Raw genomic sequence first — 20,423 nt, 5'->3', positions numbered from 1 at the left:
AAAGTATTTGAAAATAGGACTTGCTTGTAAAATCTCTATTGCCAATACCAACATAATTTTCTGACAGGCAATTGGCACCCTGGAAAGTTTTTATAGAAAGGAAATTTGCCATTTTTCTTCCAGCACATTCATTTTTCTGACATCTTTAAGCAGATACCATGAAAGTTTTAGTGAAAGGCAGAAAGATCTTGTGTAATGTATTGTTTGAATCTTGAAGTGTTCAACTAACTTTATTAAACACACACACCCCTTGACGGAAAACAGCATTAGACATCACCTGTGCTGTAGACAGATGTGACATTACGCTCCATATTCTTTATGGAAATATGCTTATGATATAGATGACATAACTGAGGTGTACTTTATGCAAGATGACTCATGTACAGTATCATTGGAAAGGTTATGATTTATCCAGTTTGTATGCATGTATCATTTTTGTATCTGAAGCTGATAATATTGACCATGTTTCTGTATTTCAAATGTGCTACGCTGGATGAGGCCAAACAATGGTAGTGGCTTATTGAAGAAATGCACACAAGGTTTACCCCAGGAACTGCAAGATAGGTCTACACAATGGGAGCGGTTTGACACAGGTCAGATAGCTCTATACAATGGGAGCTGTTTGACCCAGGTCACAGCAAAAAAGCTTTCAGGCAAGTTATAAGATATAAGGGGAAGATATAAAAGAAGGACAATGACAACACACACCTGAGGAACAAAGACTGAACTGTGAGAAGTGATGGTCCCAAGCTAGAAACTTTAGCCTGTGTATGAAAACCTGGGAAAGCCAAGACAACTTATGCCTTAAAATCTGCCAGTCTGTTTATCACACAGGGTGAGAATTGGCTAGTTTGTATCCTATCTGTCTAGTGTGTCAAGCTTAGTTTGCATGTTTTGTTTATTTACTAAGGTAATCTGCTTTGTTCGTTTGCTATCCCTTTAGCCACTTGAAATCTACCTTTCGTAGATAATAAACTTATTATTAAACTCAGTTAATGTAATATCTAATGGAGGGGAGAAGTCATGCACACCTCTCTTCACATTGAGGAAGAAGGCAGATTTTTATGAGCTTGCGCTGTGCAGATTTTTCTGTACAGTGCAAGACAGTATTGTTTTGGGTTTCTCTCCCAAAAGGGGTGTGCACATGAGTGCTGGGGTTGTAGATAGACTGAAGCAATATGTCACCCTCTCCCCTTCCACAAATGTTTCATTACAAGCTTCTGCCAATACAGTCTAAATTTGGTGCCATGCTTCCTTCTTTAGGAAGGAGACAGGCGTCTGTTCACATCATACACTAGTTTATGGATTTCATAGACTCAATGCAATTTTGGTTATTCATCTCAAGTTGCAGTGAAATGCATAGAATATTTGCTTCACAGCTAAATTTTCATTTTCCACTAGGAAGTAAAGAGGTTCATTGTGTATATTTAAGAGATTAACAGATTTTATTAATTTTCTAAAATATTTTAGAATACAGAGACCAAGACCCCAAATTCTTGACAGTTTTTGTTTAGTCTTTATATTGTGAATGAGCAAATATGCTGGTAAATTTTTAGGATGGACACATACATACATCCACTACCTAAACCTGTACATTTCAACTCATTAGAAATGTTGACTAAATATATCTCTATGATCTCAAAAAGCAAATAGTATAGCTAAAGAACACCTATGTTGTTTTAATTACATGAAAATAGATTTCTTAATTTGATTACAGTGTAGCTTCCTAACATGGCATTTTGACTCACCCGATAAGATTTAGATTATTTTTAAAGACAAAAACCTGCTAGAACATGTATAACCCAGCTGTTAAATGTCACAAATGTATACTGTTTGACACTGTTACATATGACTGAGTTGTAGCTGCAAACAAGATGTAGAAGACTTGACAGTGTTCTGCTACAATAATCCACATAGGGACTACTAAAGCTAGTTTATATTTGGTTCCACAATTTACCAACCAATACAAATTTAGAATATACTGTTGTATTTACTATATTTCTGAGAATCTGAATCACAGAATCCTTGCTCTGTGATACAGCACAACTAATAGGGAATAGCAACAATGCAGATTTAAATAGGCCTATAATTTAAGTTTTCAAGCAGAGTCTAAATCTAATCAACAGAAGGCTCGCAAAATTAACAGTAGACATGCTCTTTAAATTTTTTTGAATATCAGATTATATATACATATACACAACATAAAGAGCCTCTTAATAAAAAGCAATTTAGTCTATTTTAAAGACTCCTTTGCTTGAAAATTAGTCTTCATACATGTTTAACCTTCCAAATCACTGATAAAATCATTAATAATTTACAGAGGGTAAACTGCTCAATAAGACTATGATTGAAATAGTTTTAAATCTTCTATGTTATTTTTGCTTTTAGAATGCAATTTACGATCTATATGGGAAACTCACATTTAAACGTCAAAATGCATAAATAGCATTCACAATAGAAACCCAACCATAATATATGCAGATATATCTGCTACAAAACAATCTTCTGTAACAGACATTTATTAAATACAATACTTGTTTTACAACTTTAATCCATGATGACAGCATGGAAAGATTAACATTACAACATGGAAAGTTCTCATTCACTTGACTGGTGAATCAATCGGTCATAATTTAAGTATTAATTGAAAAATCCAAGCATTTAAAAAAAAGGTGCTTGCCTACACAGGATTTAAATAAAAAAATACTGCATCTTTCAGACATTGCTAAGAACAAACAGAAAATCAATGACAATAGTCTTAAAAATTCAAGTTGAAAATTACTGAAGGTCACTTAAAACAATTGATTAACTGAAAATCAGGATAAGCCAAACACCCAGCATGGATTAGGGCACCAGAATAGAAAATGCAAAAAACATAGCAATACAGAATAGACAGGAAAGAAGCTAAAGAGGAATTTCCTTGTTGTACTATATTTTTCAACCTGACCCTTTTGTCTTCATTGTGTACAAATTACAATTTTGTTTTCAAATTGCCAAATCTAGCTTTTGTCTCTAAATCACCGCAAAGTCAATATCAATCCATCATTCCTTTGCATTAAAAAGAACTATATACATTCTATACATCATTCAGTTCCCCTCATTGTGAGCAACATATTCGGTACTGGCTTTCAAAGTTATTATAGTACTTCCAGAATCACTTAATCCTTTGTCACTGGATTGCTTCTACGTAGTTTGCTGGGTATAAGCCAACTTGTCCATTATCCAGACGCCCTTTGCACCAACCTTGCTCATCTTCATCCTCCGTTTTAGTTAGCTCATCCCCTGCAAAATAAAATTTCACACTGACAACCACCACCACTTTGGTAATAAGAGAAAATAACATAGCATCAACTATTCTAGATACCTACCCTTCTTCCTTACCTACCCGCACCATAAATGCTTCCTAACTCTACTCTTTACCATCACTTTGATTTTAGCAAAAAATATCCCATTTTATAAACATTCACATATGATATGAAGCACTTTAAGATACTTGGATGATAGGAGTTTTATAGAAGTGAAGTATTATAATGCTGACATTTCAAAAAGTTAACACTTTGCTTTACCAAAAATGAAAATACAATTTTAAGCATTACATAAATTAGTATTAACTCCCTACCTTTCTAGAGAGTATGGATGGAAAAGGCTAATTTTGGGAAGCATAACTACCTCTACCAAGTCAAAAAATGACACTTTTTTTACACTAATGAGATTTATAGCCATGTAAATGTAAACAATTTTCCCCTATACATAAAAAATTGCTACAAAGGCATGTAAGCAAAAAGCTACAAGATTTAGCAAAATGTGCTAAGACATTCTTTCTTTAAAATATACTGGTAGGTTACTGGTATACCTACTGGATATATTGTGAAGAAAATAAATATCTTCTACCCTACGTTATTATTTGTTATCTTCTCCTTTAAACAAACATAATGGACGTTGGGATTTAATTTTTGGTGTTGTGGTCCCAGATTCACAGTTAGAAGTTGATACATGGCTGTGACATCGCCTCAAGAAACTTCTGTTTCAAATGCTCAGTATAACATAAGTCTCACTCATTCTAATACTGTTGCACAAAACCTGTAATTCCTTATGGTAGACATTCTATACCCCACCCTCAGCTCCATCGGACTGAGCCAGCAGCGCAGCCAGGGCCGGTCCCAGGGTGGTGATCTCTCTCGCTCTTCGAGAGTGGTGGCTATCAGCCAGGATGGAGGGGAAGTGGGTCCTACCTGGGACAGGCTCCTTCAGGACCCACTTGCCTGGAAGGGCCCAGCCAAGCCTCCTGCTCCCCCCTCCCCCCCCACTGGCTAAGACTGGCTCAGCCTCTGCACCAGTCCCATGCAGCTTGGCCCTGGAGAGGCAGGTGGGGCCCTGCAGGTGGCAGACAGGAGAGACCACTCAGAGCTGGAGCCACACTGGGAAACAGAGCAGACACCTGGGACGTGTCTCCCAAGAGCCTGTCTGTGCCCACCAGCCCTGCAGCCAGCAGCACTGCCCAGACCACATGGCAGAGCCGGCTGCTGGGCAGTGAGCCCTCTACAGGCAAGCGGGACCTGCTGCCTGGGAGCCTCTCATACAGCAAGGCCTGGGCACTTGACTGTCCTGGGAGAGGGGCCAGACCTGGATGGATTAGATGGGTCCGTAATGGGCTCCTTCCAAGTGTAAACCCAGGACTGATGTAAATGATATACTAAACTATAACATGGATTGTGTATAATATGGACTTATTTAAACATCTTTCCTATATGGATATTTAAGTGTCTACAAACAGGTTGTCTAGGTCTCTTTTAATGTAGGTAAGCACTAGCCACATTAAGGATTATTTTCTTCTGAGAACAGCAGGGCTAAATAGTTTAATCAAAATCACACAGTTAGGAACAGAACCCAGAATGCCTGACTCCAAGGTAACTACTACATCCCAGTACATAAACATTGCTTCATTTTCCTGTAGACAGGCTGTACTTTGCTAATCCCTTGGAATATAGCATCTATCACTTGTCTGACATATTACTTACTGTATTCCAAAGGAATTAGAACATCTCCATGTTGGCTGGGTAAACAGGAGGAGAGTAGAAGTTGCCACAATCCACTGTGGATGAATAGCAATTTTTGGCTCCTGTTGATTCCAGGGAGGAATAAATAAGAGCTTGGTCTGTCTTGCTACTGCTGTTCCCCTATCAGGACAGAGTTTAAAGCAAACCAGAACACTACTCACCTTTTCAGTAGCCCCAATTTGTTTGAAAATATTGAGATATGATTATGTGATCAGAGAGAGCCTTTTTCTACAGATAAATGGAAAACTGGGACAAAATGAAACACTGGTTTACCAAAGGTAAGTTGTGCCAGACTAGCCTGATATCTACCTTTGAAAATATATCTAGCTTTTTAGACAAGGGAAATGCAGTAGATGTAATCTGGACGTCAGTAAAACTTATGATATGGAACAACATGGTAAATTATTAATTAAACTGGCAAAGAATGGGATTAATACAAGCACTGTAAAGTGGATGAAACAATGGTTAAAGAAGAGATGACAATAGGTTGCGCGGAATGCAGAACTGTTGGGCTGAAGGGAAGTTACTAGTGGAGTGCCTCTAGGAGTGACCTTGGGACTGATGTCATTTAGTATTTTCATTAAGGACTTTGGCACAGAAAGTACGTGTGCTTAAGAAATCCGCTGATGACACAAACTTAGGATGCACTGTCTATAAAGATGCGCAAAGTCATGCACTTAGGATTAATAAAAGACGGTTACTCACCTTTGTAACTGTTGTTCTTCGAGATGTGTTGCTCATAGCCATTCCAGTTAGTTGTGCGCATGCCGCGTGCACATTTGTCAGAAGATTTTTACCCTAGCAACACTCGGTGGGTCGGCTGGGCGCCCCTTGGAGTGGCGCCGCATATATACCCCTGCCGACCCAACCACCCCTCAGTTCCTTCTTGCCGGCTACTCCGACAGTGGGGAAGAAGGGCAGGTTTGGAATGGATATCAGCAACACATCTCGAAGAACAACAGTTACAAAGGTGAGTAACCATCTTTTCTTCTTCGAGTGATTGCTCATATCCATTCCAGTTAGGTGATTCCCAAGCCTTACCCAGGCGGTGGGGTCAGAGTAAGATGTGGCAGAATGCAAAACTGCTGAGCCAAAGGCTGCATCATCTCTTGACTGTTGAACCAGAGCATAATGCGAAGCAAAGGTATGGACTGAGGACCAGGTAGCTGTGCAACATATCTCCTGGATAGGTACATGAGCCAGGAAGGCGGCAGATGAAGCCTGAGCTCTGGTAGAATGCACGGTGATGTGGCTTGGGGAAATATGAGCCAAATCATAACAAGTGTGGATGCACGCCGTCACCCATGTGAGATCCTCCGAGAGGAAACAGGTAGGCCTTTCATTCGGTCTGCTACCGCGACAAAGAGTTGGGGCGTTTTACGAAACGGTTTTGTCCGCTCAATATAAAATGTGAGCGCTCTATGGACGTCCAGGGAGTGCAATTGTTGCTCCCGTTGCGTTGAGTGTGGCTTCGGGAAGAAGACCGGGAGAAAGATGTCCTGGTTAACATGAAAGGCTGAAACCACCTTAGGGAGGAAAGCCGGGTGTGGTCGCAACTGCACCTTGTCTTTGTGGAACACAGTGTACGGCGGATCCACCGTAAGAGCCCTAAGCTTGGAGACTCGTCTGGCCGATGTAATGGCTACGAAGAAAGCTGTCTTCCAAGACAGGTATAGTAGCGAGCAGGTTGCTAACAGCTTGAATGGGGGAGACATAAGTCTGGTTAAAACTAGGTTGAGGTCCCAGGTCGGGGCTGGGCGGTGTACTTCCTCCAAGCCCTTGAGGAACCTTGAAACCATAGGGTGTGAGAACACAGAACGACCACCTTCGCCTGGGTGAAAGGTAGAGATGGCTGCCAAGTGTACCCTCAGTGATGATACTGCTAGGCCCTGCTGTTTGAGAGACCAGAGGTAGTCCAAAATAGAGGGGATCGAGACCTCAGTGGGAGTAAGATTAAGCGTTTTGCACCAGCAGGAGAAACGCTTCCACTTGGCCAGGTACGTTGACCGGGTGGAAGGCTTCCTGTTACCCAGGAGAACTTGTCGTACTGATTCAGAGCAACATAACTCTGACTGGTTTAGCCATGCAGCAGCCACGCCAAGAGGTGAAGAGCCTGCAGGTCCAGGTGGCGAAGCCTGCCATGGTCCTGAGTTATGAGGTTTGGGTGGAGTGGCAGGGTAATTGGGTTGGCTATCGACAGGTCGAGCAACGTGGTGTACCAGTGCTGCCTGGGCCATGCTGGAGCGATCATGATGATGCGCGCTCTGTCCCTACGGAGTTTCAGCAGGACCTTGTGAACCAGCGGGAATGGTGGGAAGGCATAAAGGAGCTGGCTCTTCCACAGTATCAGGAAAGCGTCCGAGATCGATCCCGGGGAGAGACCTTGGAAGGAGCAGAACATCCGGCATTTCCTGTTCTCGCAGGAAGCGTACAGGTCTATGTGGGGAAATCCCCACATCTGGAAAACAGAATGCATAACGTCCGGGCGGATCCACCACTCGTGAGACAGGAAAGACCTGCTGAGTCGATCCGCCAGAGTGTTCTGAACGCCTGGAAGAAAGGACGCTACCAGATCTATCAAGTGAGCTATGCAAAAGTCCCAGAGTTGGATGGTCTCCTGACAAAGGGGGGGGAGGACTGTGTCCCTCCCTGTTTGTTTATGTAGTACATGGCCGTTGTGTTGTCTGTAAACACTGAGACACAACGGCCTCGCAACTGTTGCTGGAACACCTGGCACTCCAGGCGAACTGCTCTCAGTTTTCGGATATTTATGTGTAATGCCAGCTCCTGAGAAGACCAAAGGCCTTGAGTACGAAGGTGACCGAGGTGAGCACCCCAGCCGAAAGATGACGCGTCTGTCGCAGGGTCACTGAGGGTTGGGGCAGATGGAACGGCATCCCTGCACCAGGGAGGGAGTTAGCCACCATTCTAGGGAGCCTAGGGTGCTCAGGGGAATGGTGACTATCGTGTCTATTGGGTCCCTGCCCGGGTGGTATACCGAGTTGAGCCAAACTTGGAGAGGACGGAGGCGGAGCCTGGCGTGTTTGGTTACAAACGTGCAGGCAGCCATGTGACCCAGGAGACCGAGACAAGTGCGAGCTGAGGTCGTCGGGAAATTCTGTAGACCTCGGATGATTGTTGCCATCGCCTGAAACGGCGGCTGTGGTAAGCAGGCTCTGGCTAGACTGGAGTCCAGGATAGCTCCTATGAAGTCTAACCTCTGCATGGGAACCAGAGTGGATTTTTCTAAATTGATCTTCAGGCCTAGACGTGTGAATAGGTCCTTGACGATGCCCACATGCTGAGTGACTTGTGTCTCGGAGGCCCCTCGGATGAGCCAATCGTCCAGATACGGAAAAACGTGTATCCAACATCGGCGGAGGTAGACGGCGACTATGGCCATACACTTTGTAAATACCCTTGGGGCTGCAGAAAGGCCGAACGGCAGGACCGTAAACTGGAAGTGCTGACGGATGGCTACAAAGCAGAGGTATCTCCTGTGCGGAGGAAAGATGGCGATGTGAAAGTACGCATCCTTCATATCGAGGGTGGCATACCAGTCTCCAGGATCCAAGGACGGGATAATGGTCCCCAGGGATACCATGAGGAACTTCAACTTTATCATAAACTGCTTGAGTCCTCACAGGTCTAGGATAGGTCTGAGACCCCTTCAACTTGAGGATCAGGAAATAACGGGAGTAAAACCCTTTGCCCCTTTCGTCCATCCGTACCTCCTCTCTAGCTCCTATGGCGAGGAGCGTCTGCACCTCTTGTAAGAGGAATTGCTCGTGAGAGGGGTCCCTGAAGAGGGACAGGGTTGGAGGGTGGGAAGGCAGGGTTGAAATAAATTGGAGATAGTACCCATCGTCCACCGTGCGTAGGACCCAGCGATCTGAAGTTAACTGGGACCACGCCGGGAGGAAGTAGGAGAGACGGTTGGAGAAGGGAGGAGAGGGATCCTGGCCTGTAACTAGTAGGCCACCCTCGGGCGCACCTTCAAAAGTTTGTCTTTGGTCCCGGTGGTGGTTTCGAGGGACCTTGATTTTGGCCCCTTTGGGGTCCTGACGGTCATCTGCGACCACCTCTGCCGCACCACCTGCCAAAGTCCTGTCTTTGTCTAGGCACAGAGTATGGGCGGTGAGGCTGGGGACAGAAAGGCCTGCGTTGGGTCACCGGCATATGCATGCCGAGAGAGTGCATTATGACCCTGTTGTCCTTCTAGCTTTGCAGCCTGGGGTCAGTCTTTTCCGAGAAGAGGCCTTTACCATCAAATGGTAAGTCCTGGATGGTATACTGCAGCTCCGGTGGGAGGTTTGAAACCTGAAGCCATGAGATGCGCCTCATGGCAACACCCGAGGCCAGAGTCCTGGCTGCTGAGTCTGCTGCATCCAACGAGGCCTGGAAGGAAGTTCTGGCCACCTTTTTCCCTTCCTCCAAGAGGGCAGCAAACTCTTGGCGGACGTCTTGAGGGAGAAGCTCCGTAAACTTACTCACCGCCACCCAGGTGTTATAATTATAGTGGCTAAGCAAGGCTTGTTGATTTGCCACCCGGAGCTGTAGGGCCCCTGCCAAGTACACCTCGCATAGCCTTCTTCGATTTTGGGGCTGGTGCCTGCTGGCCGTGGCATTCCCTCATTAACAGACTGGACGACTAGTTAGCAGGGAGGAGGATGGACATACAAGTACTCGTACCCTTTAGAGGGCACCATATATTTACACTCGACTCCCCTGGCCGCAGGAGGGATAGAGGCTGGGGACTGCCATATAGTATCGGCATTCACCTGGATGGTCCGAATGAATGGTAGGGTCACTCTAGTGGGGGCATCCGCCGATAGAATGTCCACTACCGGGTCCTCCTCCACCTGGAGGTTCATATTGAGTGCTACCCTCCTTAGGAGGTCCTGATGGGCTCTCAGGTCGATTGGAGGAGGGCTCGAGGAGGATGTTCCTGCCACCGCCTCATCTAGAGAAGAGGAAGATGAGATGCCGGCGACGAGCGGGTCCTGTGTGGCCTGTTGCTCTTGGGCAACCTCCTGCTCCAGTGGAACCTGGGAGTCCAGTGGGTGAACTGGGGCTTCGTCCGCGGCAGTCGGAGGGGGATGGCTAACCGTCGCCTCTGGCACTCGGTGCTCTGATGAGACAGAGCGGGACGGAACTACTGGTACGCCTTGGGCCTGGTGGTACGCCCAAGGGGTCCAGAAAGACCACTGATGGGGGCCTTGGTCCTGGGCCTGGGTCTCTTGGAAGACTCTGGTGGGCACATGAGAATCGCGGTCCTGAGCATAAGAGCTGTCTGCGTGGGAGGACACTGATGCATGTCTGCATGGCCATGGAGGTGCTGAAAAGCCCTGGGCAGAGTCTGTCTCTAGCAGACCTTGCGCTATTCGGCACCAGGGACCGGTACCGGGAGGCATACCAGTACCGGGAACGAGATCAGGACCTGCGACCAGAGCAGTGCTGAGAGGTCGACTGAAATCTCGAGGCTCGAAGTCGAGAGCAGCTACGGGAGTCACGGTGCCTGGAGCGGTGCCAGGAGCTGGAACGGTGCCGAGAGTAGCGGGCCGGCGAACAGGATACCGACCGGTGCTCCGAGTGCGACCAGTACTGAGGAGGAGAACGGTACCGGGACTGCAAGTGGCGTCGGGAGCGCTGACGGGACCTGGAACGTCTGCGGGACCATGATCATGGATGGTGCCGCTCTGCTGTGCTGACAGAGGATGGTCTTATCAAGGCTTGCCGATAGACTGTATTACTTGACACTTGTCAAACTGTATTACTTGATTACTTGACAAATGCGGTGCCGGGGGTTAAGGCAGCGTCGCCTCTGTCATGGCAATCAGATTCCTCACCGTTGAGAATGTCTCCGGCGTGGATGGAATAGTAAGCTCAACCACGGCTCGTGCCGGGGAGCTGACAGGCACCGGACTCAACAGCCCTCATGGGACTGGAATCGACGGTGCCAATGTCGTCGGTGCTGTGGCAGGTGTCGGTGCCGGGCGATACGACTTTGACGAGTTCTCTGGCTGCGGTGCAGTGGCACAGAAGCAGCAGGAGTCTTAGGCTCTCTCGACCTCAGGGAGAGGGAGTGGTGTCGAGTCGACTTCAGTGCCAGCGACGGCCGGTGCCAAAAGGCCTTGGCAGTACCGGCGCGGTCCAGTGCCGAGGAAGTGCTTCTGCCCGCCGATTGACCAGCGCTCGGTGCCGAAGGCGGAGGGGTAAGAGCCACCTCCATGAGGAGCTGCTTTAGCTGAAAGCCCCGCTCCTTTTTTGTTCTCTGCTTAAAAGCCTTGCAAATGCGACACTTATCTGTCAAGTGAGATTCCCCGAGGCACTTAAGGCAGGAATCGTGTGGATCTCCTGTCGGCATCAGCTTACGACAGGCCGAGCACGGTTTGAAACCCGGTGAACCGGCCATGGGCTCCGGCACTGGGTGCGGGGAAGGAGCTAATCCCCGAACACCTCTTAACTATACACTAACTATGAACAACAAAAATTAACTATAATTATATACACAACAAAATAACTAGAGAACTATAAGTAGCTAGGGAGGTGGAGGTCAGTAAAACCGCACTCCACTGTTCCAACGACCGACACGGGCGGTAAGAAGGAACTGAGGGGCAGTTGAGTCAGCAGGAACAACCGACACGGCAGGTAAAAAGGAACTGAGGAGCTCCGGTGTCATGGCGGCACCACTCCAGGGGGCGCCCAGCCAATCCACCGAGTATTGCTAGGGTAAAAATCTTCCGACGAACATGCACACGGTGCACACACACCTAACTAGAATGGATATGAGCAAGCACTCGAAGAACAACAAAAATTCCTGCTGTAAGCTGGGGTCTCATTTGGAAATGCCAGAAGAGAAGACCTGGTTGAATTCGCTGATCACAGGATGACTATGAGCCACCAATGTCATGTGGCTATGAAAAAGACAACTGCGATCTTAGAGTGTCTCAGGTGAGATATTTCCAGTAGAGAATGGCGAAATATTAATGCCATTGTACAAGACACCAGTAGAACCTCATCTGGTTACCCATGTTCAGGAAAGATGAATTCAAATTGGAACAGGTGCAGAGAAGACCTACAAGGATGGATCAGGGGAATGGAGAACCTATGTTGTGAGATGAGACTAAGAGAGTTTGTTTTATTTAGCCTAGCAAAAAAAAGATTAAAAAGGAATACAACTGCTCTCTATAAATAAATCAGGGAGTTAATGCCAGAAAGGGAGATGGAGTATTTCAGGTAAAGGGTAATGTCAGTGCAAGAACAAAGGGGTATAAACTGGCCATGAACAGATTTAGGTTGAAAATTAGAAGAAAGTTCCAAACCATCAGAGGAGTGAGGTTCTGGAAGAGCCTCCCAACAGGACTAGTGTGGGCCAACAACCTAAATAGTTTTAAGATGGAGCTTGAAAAGTTCAATGGGGTTATATGATGTAGTTGCCTATGATAGCTGGTAACTGGACTCTATAACCCAGGTGGTCTTTTCCAGTCCAACGTTTCTATTCTGAATATGTCTTAACATAGCCTTAATTGAAACTGGGGACAAACAGTTTGAAACAGCAGCTCTGAAAACTTCCTATCTCCCTGAGGGGAGGGGGTTAACTAATGGCCACTAGTTAGCATCAATATTAACTATTTTATGGCTGCACATTTTAGCAAGAACAACCCAGCTATGTACTCATTGTATTCACTGTAGTTGAACATAATAAGATTTGATTAACTTGAAATTAGAAAAAACAGAAGCTTTCCAAATTTTTAACTTCATCTCATTCCTCCCATTTGTAACCTAATGCACCAAGTGAGCCATCAAAGAATGAATGAAGGGCCACACACAGGCACTGAGGGAAGAAGCAGACACTGAGGGAATGGGAAGAAAGATGGCCAAATCTCATTTTTGCAAGCTGTAATTCTGCATCTTTTTTAGAAGCTGCTCACAAGTCAACAGCAATCATCTCAGGAATTCTGACTGAGCTGATTGTAAAAATACAGGCCTGGATGCTGCACCAGCTGTTGGTTTTTACAGCCTGAACTAGCAGCTCTGATACAGTTCAACCTGCCACCACTGAAGGCTACTGCTCTTAGGTTCTTCCTGCAGTGTTTCAAGCTCTCCACTCCTGTGCTGAACGAACAAGAAATCACCTTGCCAGGTTAACACAGCTGCAGGAAATACCAGAAAAGAACCCCAGCCAGAGTCGGCAGCACCTCCAGCTTGCACCGATCTGCTTAAAGTGCTGCACTGTTAACCAAAGCAAGTGAGCTATTTGTCTGTGTGTGTGTTGGGGTGAAAATGGACTAAAGCATGTCTCCCACACTGCAGTTCCCTGCAAGTTCAGCTACATTCTCCAACCTTCCTTTTGTTGCTGGGATGGGCTCATGGCTCAGGAGTGGACAGCAGTACCCCAGCAAGCACGGGAGACATCTGGAGAGAGTATACCCAAAGGATGACCTCAGAGGATAGAGCAGTGGTTCTCAAACTTCATTGCACTGTGACCTCCTTCTGACAACAAAAATTACTACACGACGCCATAGAGGGCTTCAGCCTTGGGCAGCTGAACCCGAAGTCCAAGCCCCACTGCCCAGAACAGAAGCCACTGGGCTTTGGCTTCAGCCCTGCACAGTGGGCCTTGGGTTTCAGCAAGTCTAGCACTGGCCCTGGTGACCCCATTAAAAGGGGGTTATGATGCACTTTGGATAGAGGGTGACAGAGGAGGAGGAGGAGGATGGGGGGAAATTGTCTTTCCCAGCTAGGGGGAAGAGGAAGAAAACTTTCTTAGCCTGTGCACATAATTTAATGTTAAATTTTTAACCTAAAAATGTGCACAGTGGGGAAGCAGGAAGGAAAAAGGATACTTCCGGTTAGAGCTGTTTAAAAAGACAGAGCAAACTCCCCCCCTCCCGCCCCAAAACGTCATGATTCACACTCATCTTGTGATTTTTTTTTAATTTTTTTATTTTTTTTTGGCAAAGTCTTGCGATTTCTTATTTTCAAGGGTTGGCGATACTAGGGGGACGACCAAGTAGTAACAGCAGCTACCACCCCAATGAAGGAGAGAGAATTAGTTTCACAATATCCCCCTTCACTTCAAGAAAGCTTCCTTCCTGGCAGCTAGTGCTCCCTGCACCTGCAAGGTATGAGAGGCACTGCTAACACTTCTAGGATGAAGAGATGTTTGTAGACAGGAGGATGGATCATTTGTAGATAAACCCTCTACTGTAATGTGAACTTGGTTTAGAGCTGAAATGTTGGTTGGTAAAAATCCCAGTTCTCACAGTACCCAGAAGAGGTGAGAAAGCCACATTCTTCTGGTACTTCCTCATGTTTCCCTTCTGACAAACATTTTAAGTGAATGAAGTAAACTTACCAGCCTTAAAGCTGAGTTCATCATGCTCTTGGCCCTCATAGTCATACAGTGCTCGTACTCTCACCTCCATGGCAGGGGAGGCATCTTCATCAAATGGGTTTGTATCTCCATTTGCATCAGTGGAAGAAAACGGATTGCTAGACTCTTCATCAGACCATTCTGTAGGGTAGCTTTGGTTTTTCTCAGAGCTGCTAACGCTAAAAGCAATTTAAAATTGTAGTTTATTTTAAAACATTAACTGAGATTACATTCACCAACACCATAATACTAGTCTTATCTAGTTAAGTATAAACTTAATGGTTTATACATCAGAGCTAATTTTTCAAAATTTTATATTTCTAGGGTAGTGTTTCTTAACATGTTTAAGTTGGTGACACTTTAAATAAAGTCAATTTTTTTTTGCAACCCCTTATATTTACTATAAAAGAGTAAAAAGTGGTAAGTCTATATTATTTGTTTGTTGAGAGAGACAAAGAACACTAGACTTTGAAAGATGAGGGTGTGCAGAGGTAGTAGAGAGACAAGATTTTCTTTGCTTCAGATTTAAAATTTTCAGTGCCTCTCAAGCACCTAATTGCTTTTTGTGACCTCCCACAGGTCACAATGCACCAGTTGAGAAACACTGTTCTAGAACAATACTTTTAGAGCCAGTAGTTTTTTATAGTTAAAGAAAAGGCAACTGTTAAGTGTGCACATGACATGCACATAATATGACACACCAGGACTGGTACAATGAAACAGGTAATTGAGACAGTATTAAGTGGAGAGAAAGTCTTAAAAGTGGACTTGTCCAGTGAGTGTACACACAGCAGAAAAGCTCCAGCAGTAGTTTCACAGCAGATTGTCAGAGTTCACATATTTTAAGACAGTTAAATGAGAACAAAAGCAACTAGTAAGTTGTGTTACCAACTGCCAATAACCTCAGTATAGTTTCAAACCAGAGAAGATTAAGGCAACATACACAATCTCTGTTAGAAAAAGAAAAGTTAGGTTTACAATGTTGCTTATATGACTTCTCCTAAGAACTGCCATGCATTCTACAATATGGTGCCTTTGTAGAAACCCAAAATTGGAAACCTTGGATAGAGAAAGAGCAAGTGTGAAAACAATTTAAAAAATGTTCTTTCACCAACTTTTTGATTTTATTGTCCTCCTTTTCACTGACAGTACTCCCCGTATCATCTTCATCTTCAAAGGGATTGTAACTTGATTGTAATGACTGCACTGTATTACTCGGGACACTAAGATGGCTATTTGGGAGAGAAAAAGCATTAAGGTGACCCTATCAGCTCATGAATTTATATGTATATTTAATTAGTGTCACACTAAAAAATGAGCTACCTAGCAGTTACCCTGTTCCAGTCAAGCACATTGCTTGGGTCCCTTAGAACAGTACAAGGGGCCTCAAAAAGCACTACACATAAATATTATACCCTTAAGTATAATACTTTTTTCCCTCTAAGCTGTGAAGAATTTGCAAAGGACTTAAGTCTCCAGATTTATCAAAAAGCTCAGTAGATCTCTCAGCGTAATTTGACTATTATAGTAATAAGCTGTCAAAGCAGACAATATATCTATTTAATATAGTCATTTGGAACGGACAGAACACATTTTTTTACTTAAATTCACAAAAAGCCACCTAAGAGAAAGTTCAGCTTCAGTTGAAGTTTGGTTTCTTCCAATTCCAGGCTGAAGGACAGATAAAACTATGCTGATCACCACAAAAATAAGATAAAACCAAAGTATTCAATGAGCTTGCAGGCACACAACCCTTTCAAAAAGCTGAAATTTAAGGACTTTTCTGTTTGTTCCCTATCCACAGAAATTGTTCCCTATCCCTATCCACAGAATTGCAAACCACCAAGTCCTGTTCTGAGACAAGAGAACCATAGTTCCTTTACCTAGGTGAGTAGTGAAATTTCTGACCTGTATCCACCTAATGTACTTCAAGATACCATTCTTTCATATTATTATTTCAGCCTTTGTCTCTCACGGACATAAAAAAAGTTCTACCTGCTATGCTTGGTATGCTGCAAAGCCTGATCTCCTGTCTGGTTGACACCAGTTAGAGTCACTCCATCTGAAGCCTTCTTCTTCTCTCTTCTACTGAGAGTACGATTGAAATCTGCAGACCACTCCTGCAAAATGAATGCAAAAGAAGCTAGTGAGAGTTTAACCTAATCAGCAGCATAATATCTAATGTTGAAATTAAGTTATACTAAGGCAGTTCATCAGTTGTGTATGCAATGAGAATAAAAAAGACTTTAAAATATTTCAACTTTATTTTTAGATTTGTTCTCTTCTTTCTCTTACCATCCACTCAGAGGGATCTGTGCATCCCTGCTGGAGTCCTGAGGACATCCATACTTCTCACAGCCTCTTAAACCAGGCCCAACACCATGAAAGCCACTCAGTATTTAACAGCTTTAACCTGAGGTGGTCACTTGAACTAAGACCAGGCGAGAGGCAGTTGGTGCAACTGATAATCATAGGTATATATAGATAAGTTATAGTTTCTGTTCACTTAGTTGTTTATTGTATATTTTGTTCAGCATACAAATATTAATTCTATATAAAACTTAGTATTGGGGGCTCTCTAACCACTTAGCAGAAATCTCAGATTGTGAATAGGAAGTCACTGGAAAAAAAAGATTTAAAATATTTTTAGCTGTCTTAATATGATGTGATATTACAGCTGGAAACAAGGTGGAGCCAGCAAACTTTTTTCAAAGCACTAGTGGTTCACAGTAGAAAACTGCTAACATAAGAATACCCATACTGGGTCAGACCAAAAGGTCCATCTAGCCCAGTATCCTGTCTTCTGACAGTGGCCAATACCAGGTACCCCAGAGGGAATGAACTGAGCAAGTAAGCATTAAGTGATCTGTCCTGTCTCTCATTCCCAGCTTCTAGCGAACAGAGGCTAGGGACACCATCCTTGCCCATCCTGGCTAATAGCCACTGATGGACCTATCCTCCACAAACTTATCTAGTTCATTTTTTAACCTTGTTATATACTCCTGAGGGCATTGTGAGCCAAAAAAATTAAATATTCTGCAACAAAGAAATAAAATATTCTGCCTACAATATTTTAAAATTCTGCATATTTTATTTGTCAAAACAACACAATATAATCACACCATTTTCAATTATTTGCTGACAGGTATTTTGAAATAAATTACCAAAATAATTGAAAATGGTGTGATTATATTGTGTTATTTTAACAATTAAAATATGCAGAACTTTACATTTTTTGGTGCAGAATTCCCTCAAGAGTACCAGGTGCAATCTGGGTGCAGGCAGCTCGATGGGGATATGGATGCAGGGGGGAACCTGGATGCACAGGGGCTTGGTGCAGGCGGAATGGGACTCTGCAGGGAAGTCCACATGAAGGTGGTTAGGATTCAGGGGGAGTGGTGCAGCTGGTTGGGGCGGGCTCCTGACACAGGGAGTGAAGCTTAGCACGGTGAGGTTTGGGGGGCTCATGATACGGAGGGAGGCGTGTGCAGGTGCATGGGTGGGGGGAGGGGTCACTGTACAAGGAGCTGCTTTCCTGTCCGCCCAACCGCTGTGCATCCGGACCATCCCGCACACAACCCCCCAGCTGAGCCTCCCCTCCACCAAGCCCCGTGGTGCAGAGCTTCCTGCAGCCAGAGGAAGTTTCTGGGGCTTGATCTGACCCAGCCCCGGCTGCTCGGTGCAAGGAAGAGGGAATGGGACTCATCTCCGTCCTCCCCCTACCCCACCCCACAGCTGGGACTAATGTCCCTGGGTGGCCAGGGCATCCCCAGACCCCCTCCTCTCAGTGATTTACCTCTCCCCACAGCTACCTGAACAGACGGGTCTGCACTGTGGCAGGTACTCTTTGCTTCCCCACAGAAACCATTTTCTGCAAGGAAGCATGTGGAATCTGCCGGGGGCGGGGGGAGGAGAGGGGCATTTTTCTGCTGCGCCACAGTTGTGCAGAATTTCCCTGGAGTATGTTATAGTCTGGTACATACATTTTTCTTTTCCAATACCCTATATTTGACATATGTTTAACCTACAGTTTTACAGTAGACCTAATTCTTGTTTACTTTTTTCCCCTCACCTTGTCTGTTTCTAGTTCTAAAAAACAGTTATAGAGCCCAGGGGTGCCAGGAGGGAAGGGAGTAGTCCCCCACAGGGGAAATATTGTGGAGATTTCTGCCTCTGCATAAACTCACCTGGAGGGGTTGATGCGAGAAGGACACAAGCGGTGGAGCAACAGCTAAGGGGCCCAAGATCAGGACCTAGAGAGGCCCAAACAGCTGTGGTGGGGATTTGGATCAGGCCAGGAAGCACGAAGCAGGATCCAGAAGGTTGAACAGCAGCCATAAGGCCGAGAATTGGGCTGGGGAGCAGAGAATGAAACCCAGAGAGGCTGGAATGGGCCAGGAAGCAGGTAAGAACCCACCCAGGATCCTCCTTCCCTGCATGGAGCCGCCTCCACAATCTTCAGTACCTCCCCTTCCTCTCTCCTCATTCACAGGGGGCGTCTACTCCCAACCCCCACAACAGAGAAGGGACGGAAATTCACTGTGCCTTATCAAAACATGGTAGTGCATCAACTGAGATGCATAAAGAAAAACCTTTAACTTTGATACATAAACAAAATAAGGCTTAGGAAGGTGGCAGCAGAATACCTTTTTTAATTCTCTCTAAAAAGTGAGAGCACCAAAATTCTCTTATGACCAAGCTTATGGGTCTGCAAGGAAACAGCCATTGAAGGACCTATTGCTTATGTGAATAAATACAGCTGTTCTGCACAAAGAGCATAAACATTAAAGCTTTGCACCCTGGATATCAGCAAGGAAATTAAGAGTAAAGTGAACCACTGGCAATATCAGAAGCAATATGCTGATTTAATTTTTGTGCCAATTGAAGGCTTACATTCTATCTCTCTGCCTCTAAAAATGCCAAACTCTCCCATGATGACTCTATCCATTTGCCACTAAGTCTAAAATTAAGGGAGAAACCACAGAAACAGACTCTACAGGTAGTACACAGAGTGCTCTTCCACTGCTACAGAACAGCCAGGCACTAGTAGTATACATAGCTTTCAAGGTTTCAGTTTAAAAGATAAGCAGCATGTCAAGAACGATCTGTGGAAAAGTCAACTTGTTAAACAAATAAACTATTTTAGAAGTGACCTATTGCATGAAATGTGATGATTTTGCATTTCAGTGTAAGTCCTTGAGGTACAACTCCCTAATACAATACATTTGAGCTACTACTGCTAAAATCCATTATTTTATATCTAGAAAAAAATCAATAAGACTAAAGTTTGATCATGGAACTCCATGATTTTTGTGTGTTTAAGTATTTATGTCTCAATATTTTGGAGCATTTAAAGGCATATAAGTAGGTAGTCAGGTATGAGTGAAGAGCTGAACACAACAGACAGCTGCAAAGTCAATCCTGAATTGCATGTTAATTCAAAGCAGGAACTGAGTGACAACACTGCAGTAATACAAAGGACAAAATGGACAGACTAGGGAAAACCTTGAATTCGCAAAGCATTCTATGGTTTCTTCTACATCCACCACACCTTTGGGTAAAATAAAATGGTTACCCACCTTTTTGTAACTGTTCTTCAAGATACGCTGCTCATGTCCATTCCATTGTAGGTGTGTGCACACCCATGGGCTCGGTCAGAGATTTTTGCCTTAGCAGTATCCGTAGGGCTGGCTGTGCCACCCTCTGGAGGGCTGCGCTATATCAGGCACCGCTGGCCCTATGCTCTCTCAGTTCCTTCTTGCCGACAACTCCAGCAGAGGGGCAGGAGGACGGGTAATGGAATGGACATGAGCAACACATCTCGAAGAACAACAGTTACAAAAAGGTGAGTAGCCATTGTTTCTTCTTCGAGTGCTTGCTCATGTCCATTCCACTGTAGGTGACTCACAAGCAGAATCCTCTGAGGTGGGCTTGGAGTTCACAGTCTTGCAAATTGGAGCACTGCTCTGCCAAAGCCATCATCATCT

General features: G+C 44.7%; 1 protein-coding gene and 1 long non-coding RNA gene across 9 annotated transcripts in view; one reads left to right on the top strand and one right to left on the bottom strand.

The window, feature by feature from the left end:
- Positions 1-1,422: 1,422 nt before the first annotated feature.
- PACSIN2 (protein kinase C and casein kinase substrate in neurons 2) overlaps positions 1,423-20,423 on the bottom strand; it is a 145,122-nt gene continuing 126,121 nt past the window's right edge. For 5 of the 7 annotated variants that reach the window (XM_030540321.1, XM_030540330.1, XM_030540357.1 and 2 more), the window contains 4 exons: positions 16,432-16,556; positions 15,552-15,668; positions 14,419-14,615; positions 1,423-3,282 (listed from right to left, as the gene is read on the bottom strand). In XM_030540321.1, coding sequence (XP_030396181.1) covers positions 3,170-3,282; positions 14,419-14,615; positions 15,552-15,668; positions 16,432-16,556 — 552 coding nt within the window. In that variant the 3' untranslated portion in view covers positions 1,423-3,169. The remainder of the gene's footprint in view (positions 3,283-14,418; positions 14,616-15,551; positions 15,669-16,431; positions 16,557-20,423) is intronic. The other 2 variants (XM_030540339.1, XM_030540349.1) reach the window with 1 other exon arrangement.
- Positions 15,680-20,423, top strand: part of LOC115638618 — a 34,867-nt gene continuing 30,123 nt past the window's right edge. For both annotated transcript variants that reach the window (XR_003997492.1, XR_003997491.1), the window contains exons 1-2: positions 15,680-16,323; positions 18,524-18,841. This is a non-coding gene — a long non-coding RNA (uncharacterized LOC115638618). The remainder of the gene's footprint in view (positions 16,324-18,523; positions 18,842-20,423) is intronic.

The sequence above is a fragment of the Gopherus evgoodei genome, chromosome 1 (genome assembly GCF_007399415.2).
Source record: "Gopherus evgoodei ecotype Sinaloan lineage chromosome 1, rGopEvg1_v1.p, whole genome shotgun sequence".
Classification (NCBI taxonomy): Eukaryota; Metazoa; Chordata; order Testudines; family Testudinidae; genus Gopherus; species Gopherus evgoodei.
This window is presented reverse-complemented; position numbering and strand designations above follow the sequence as displayed.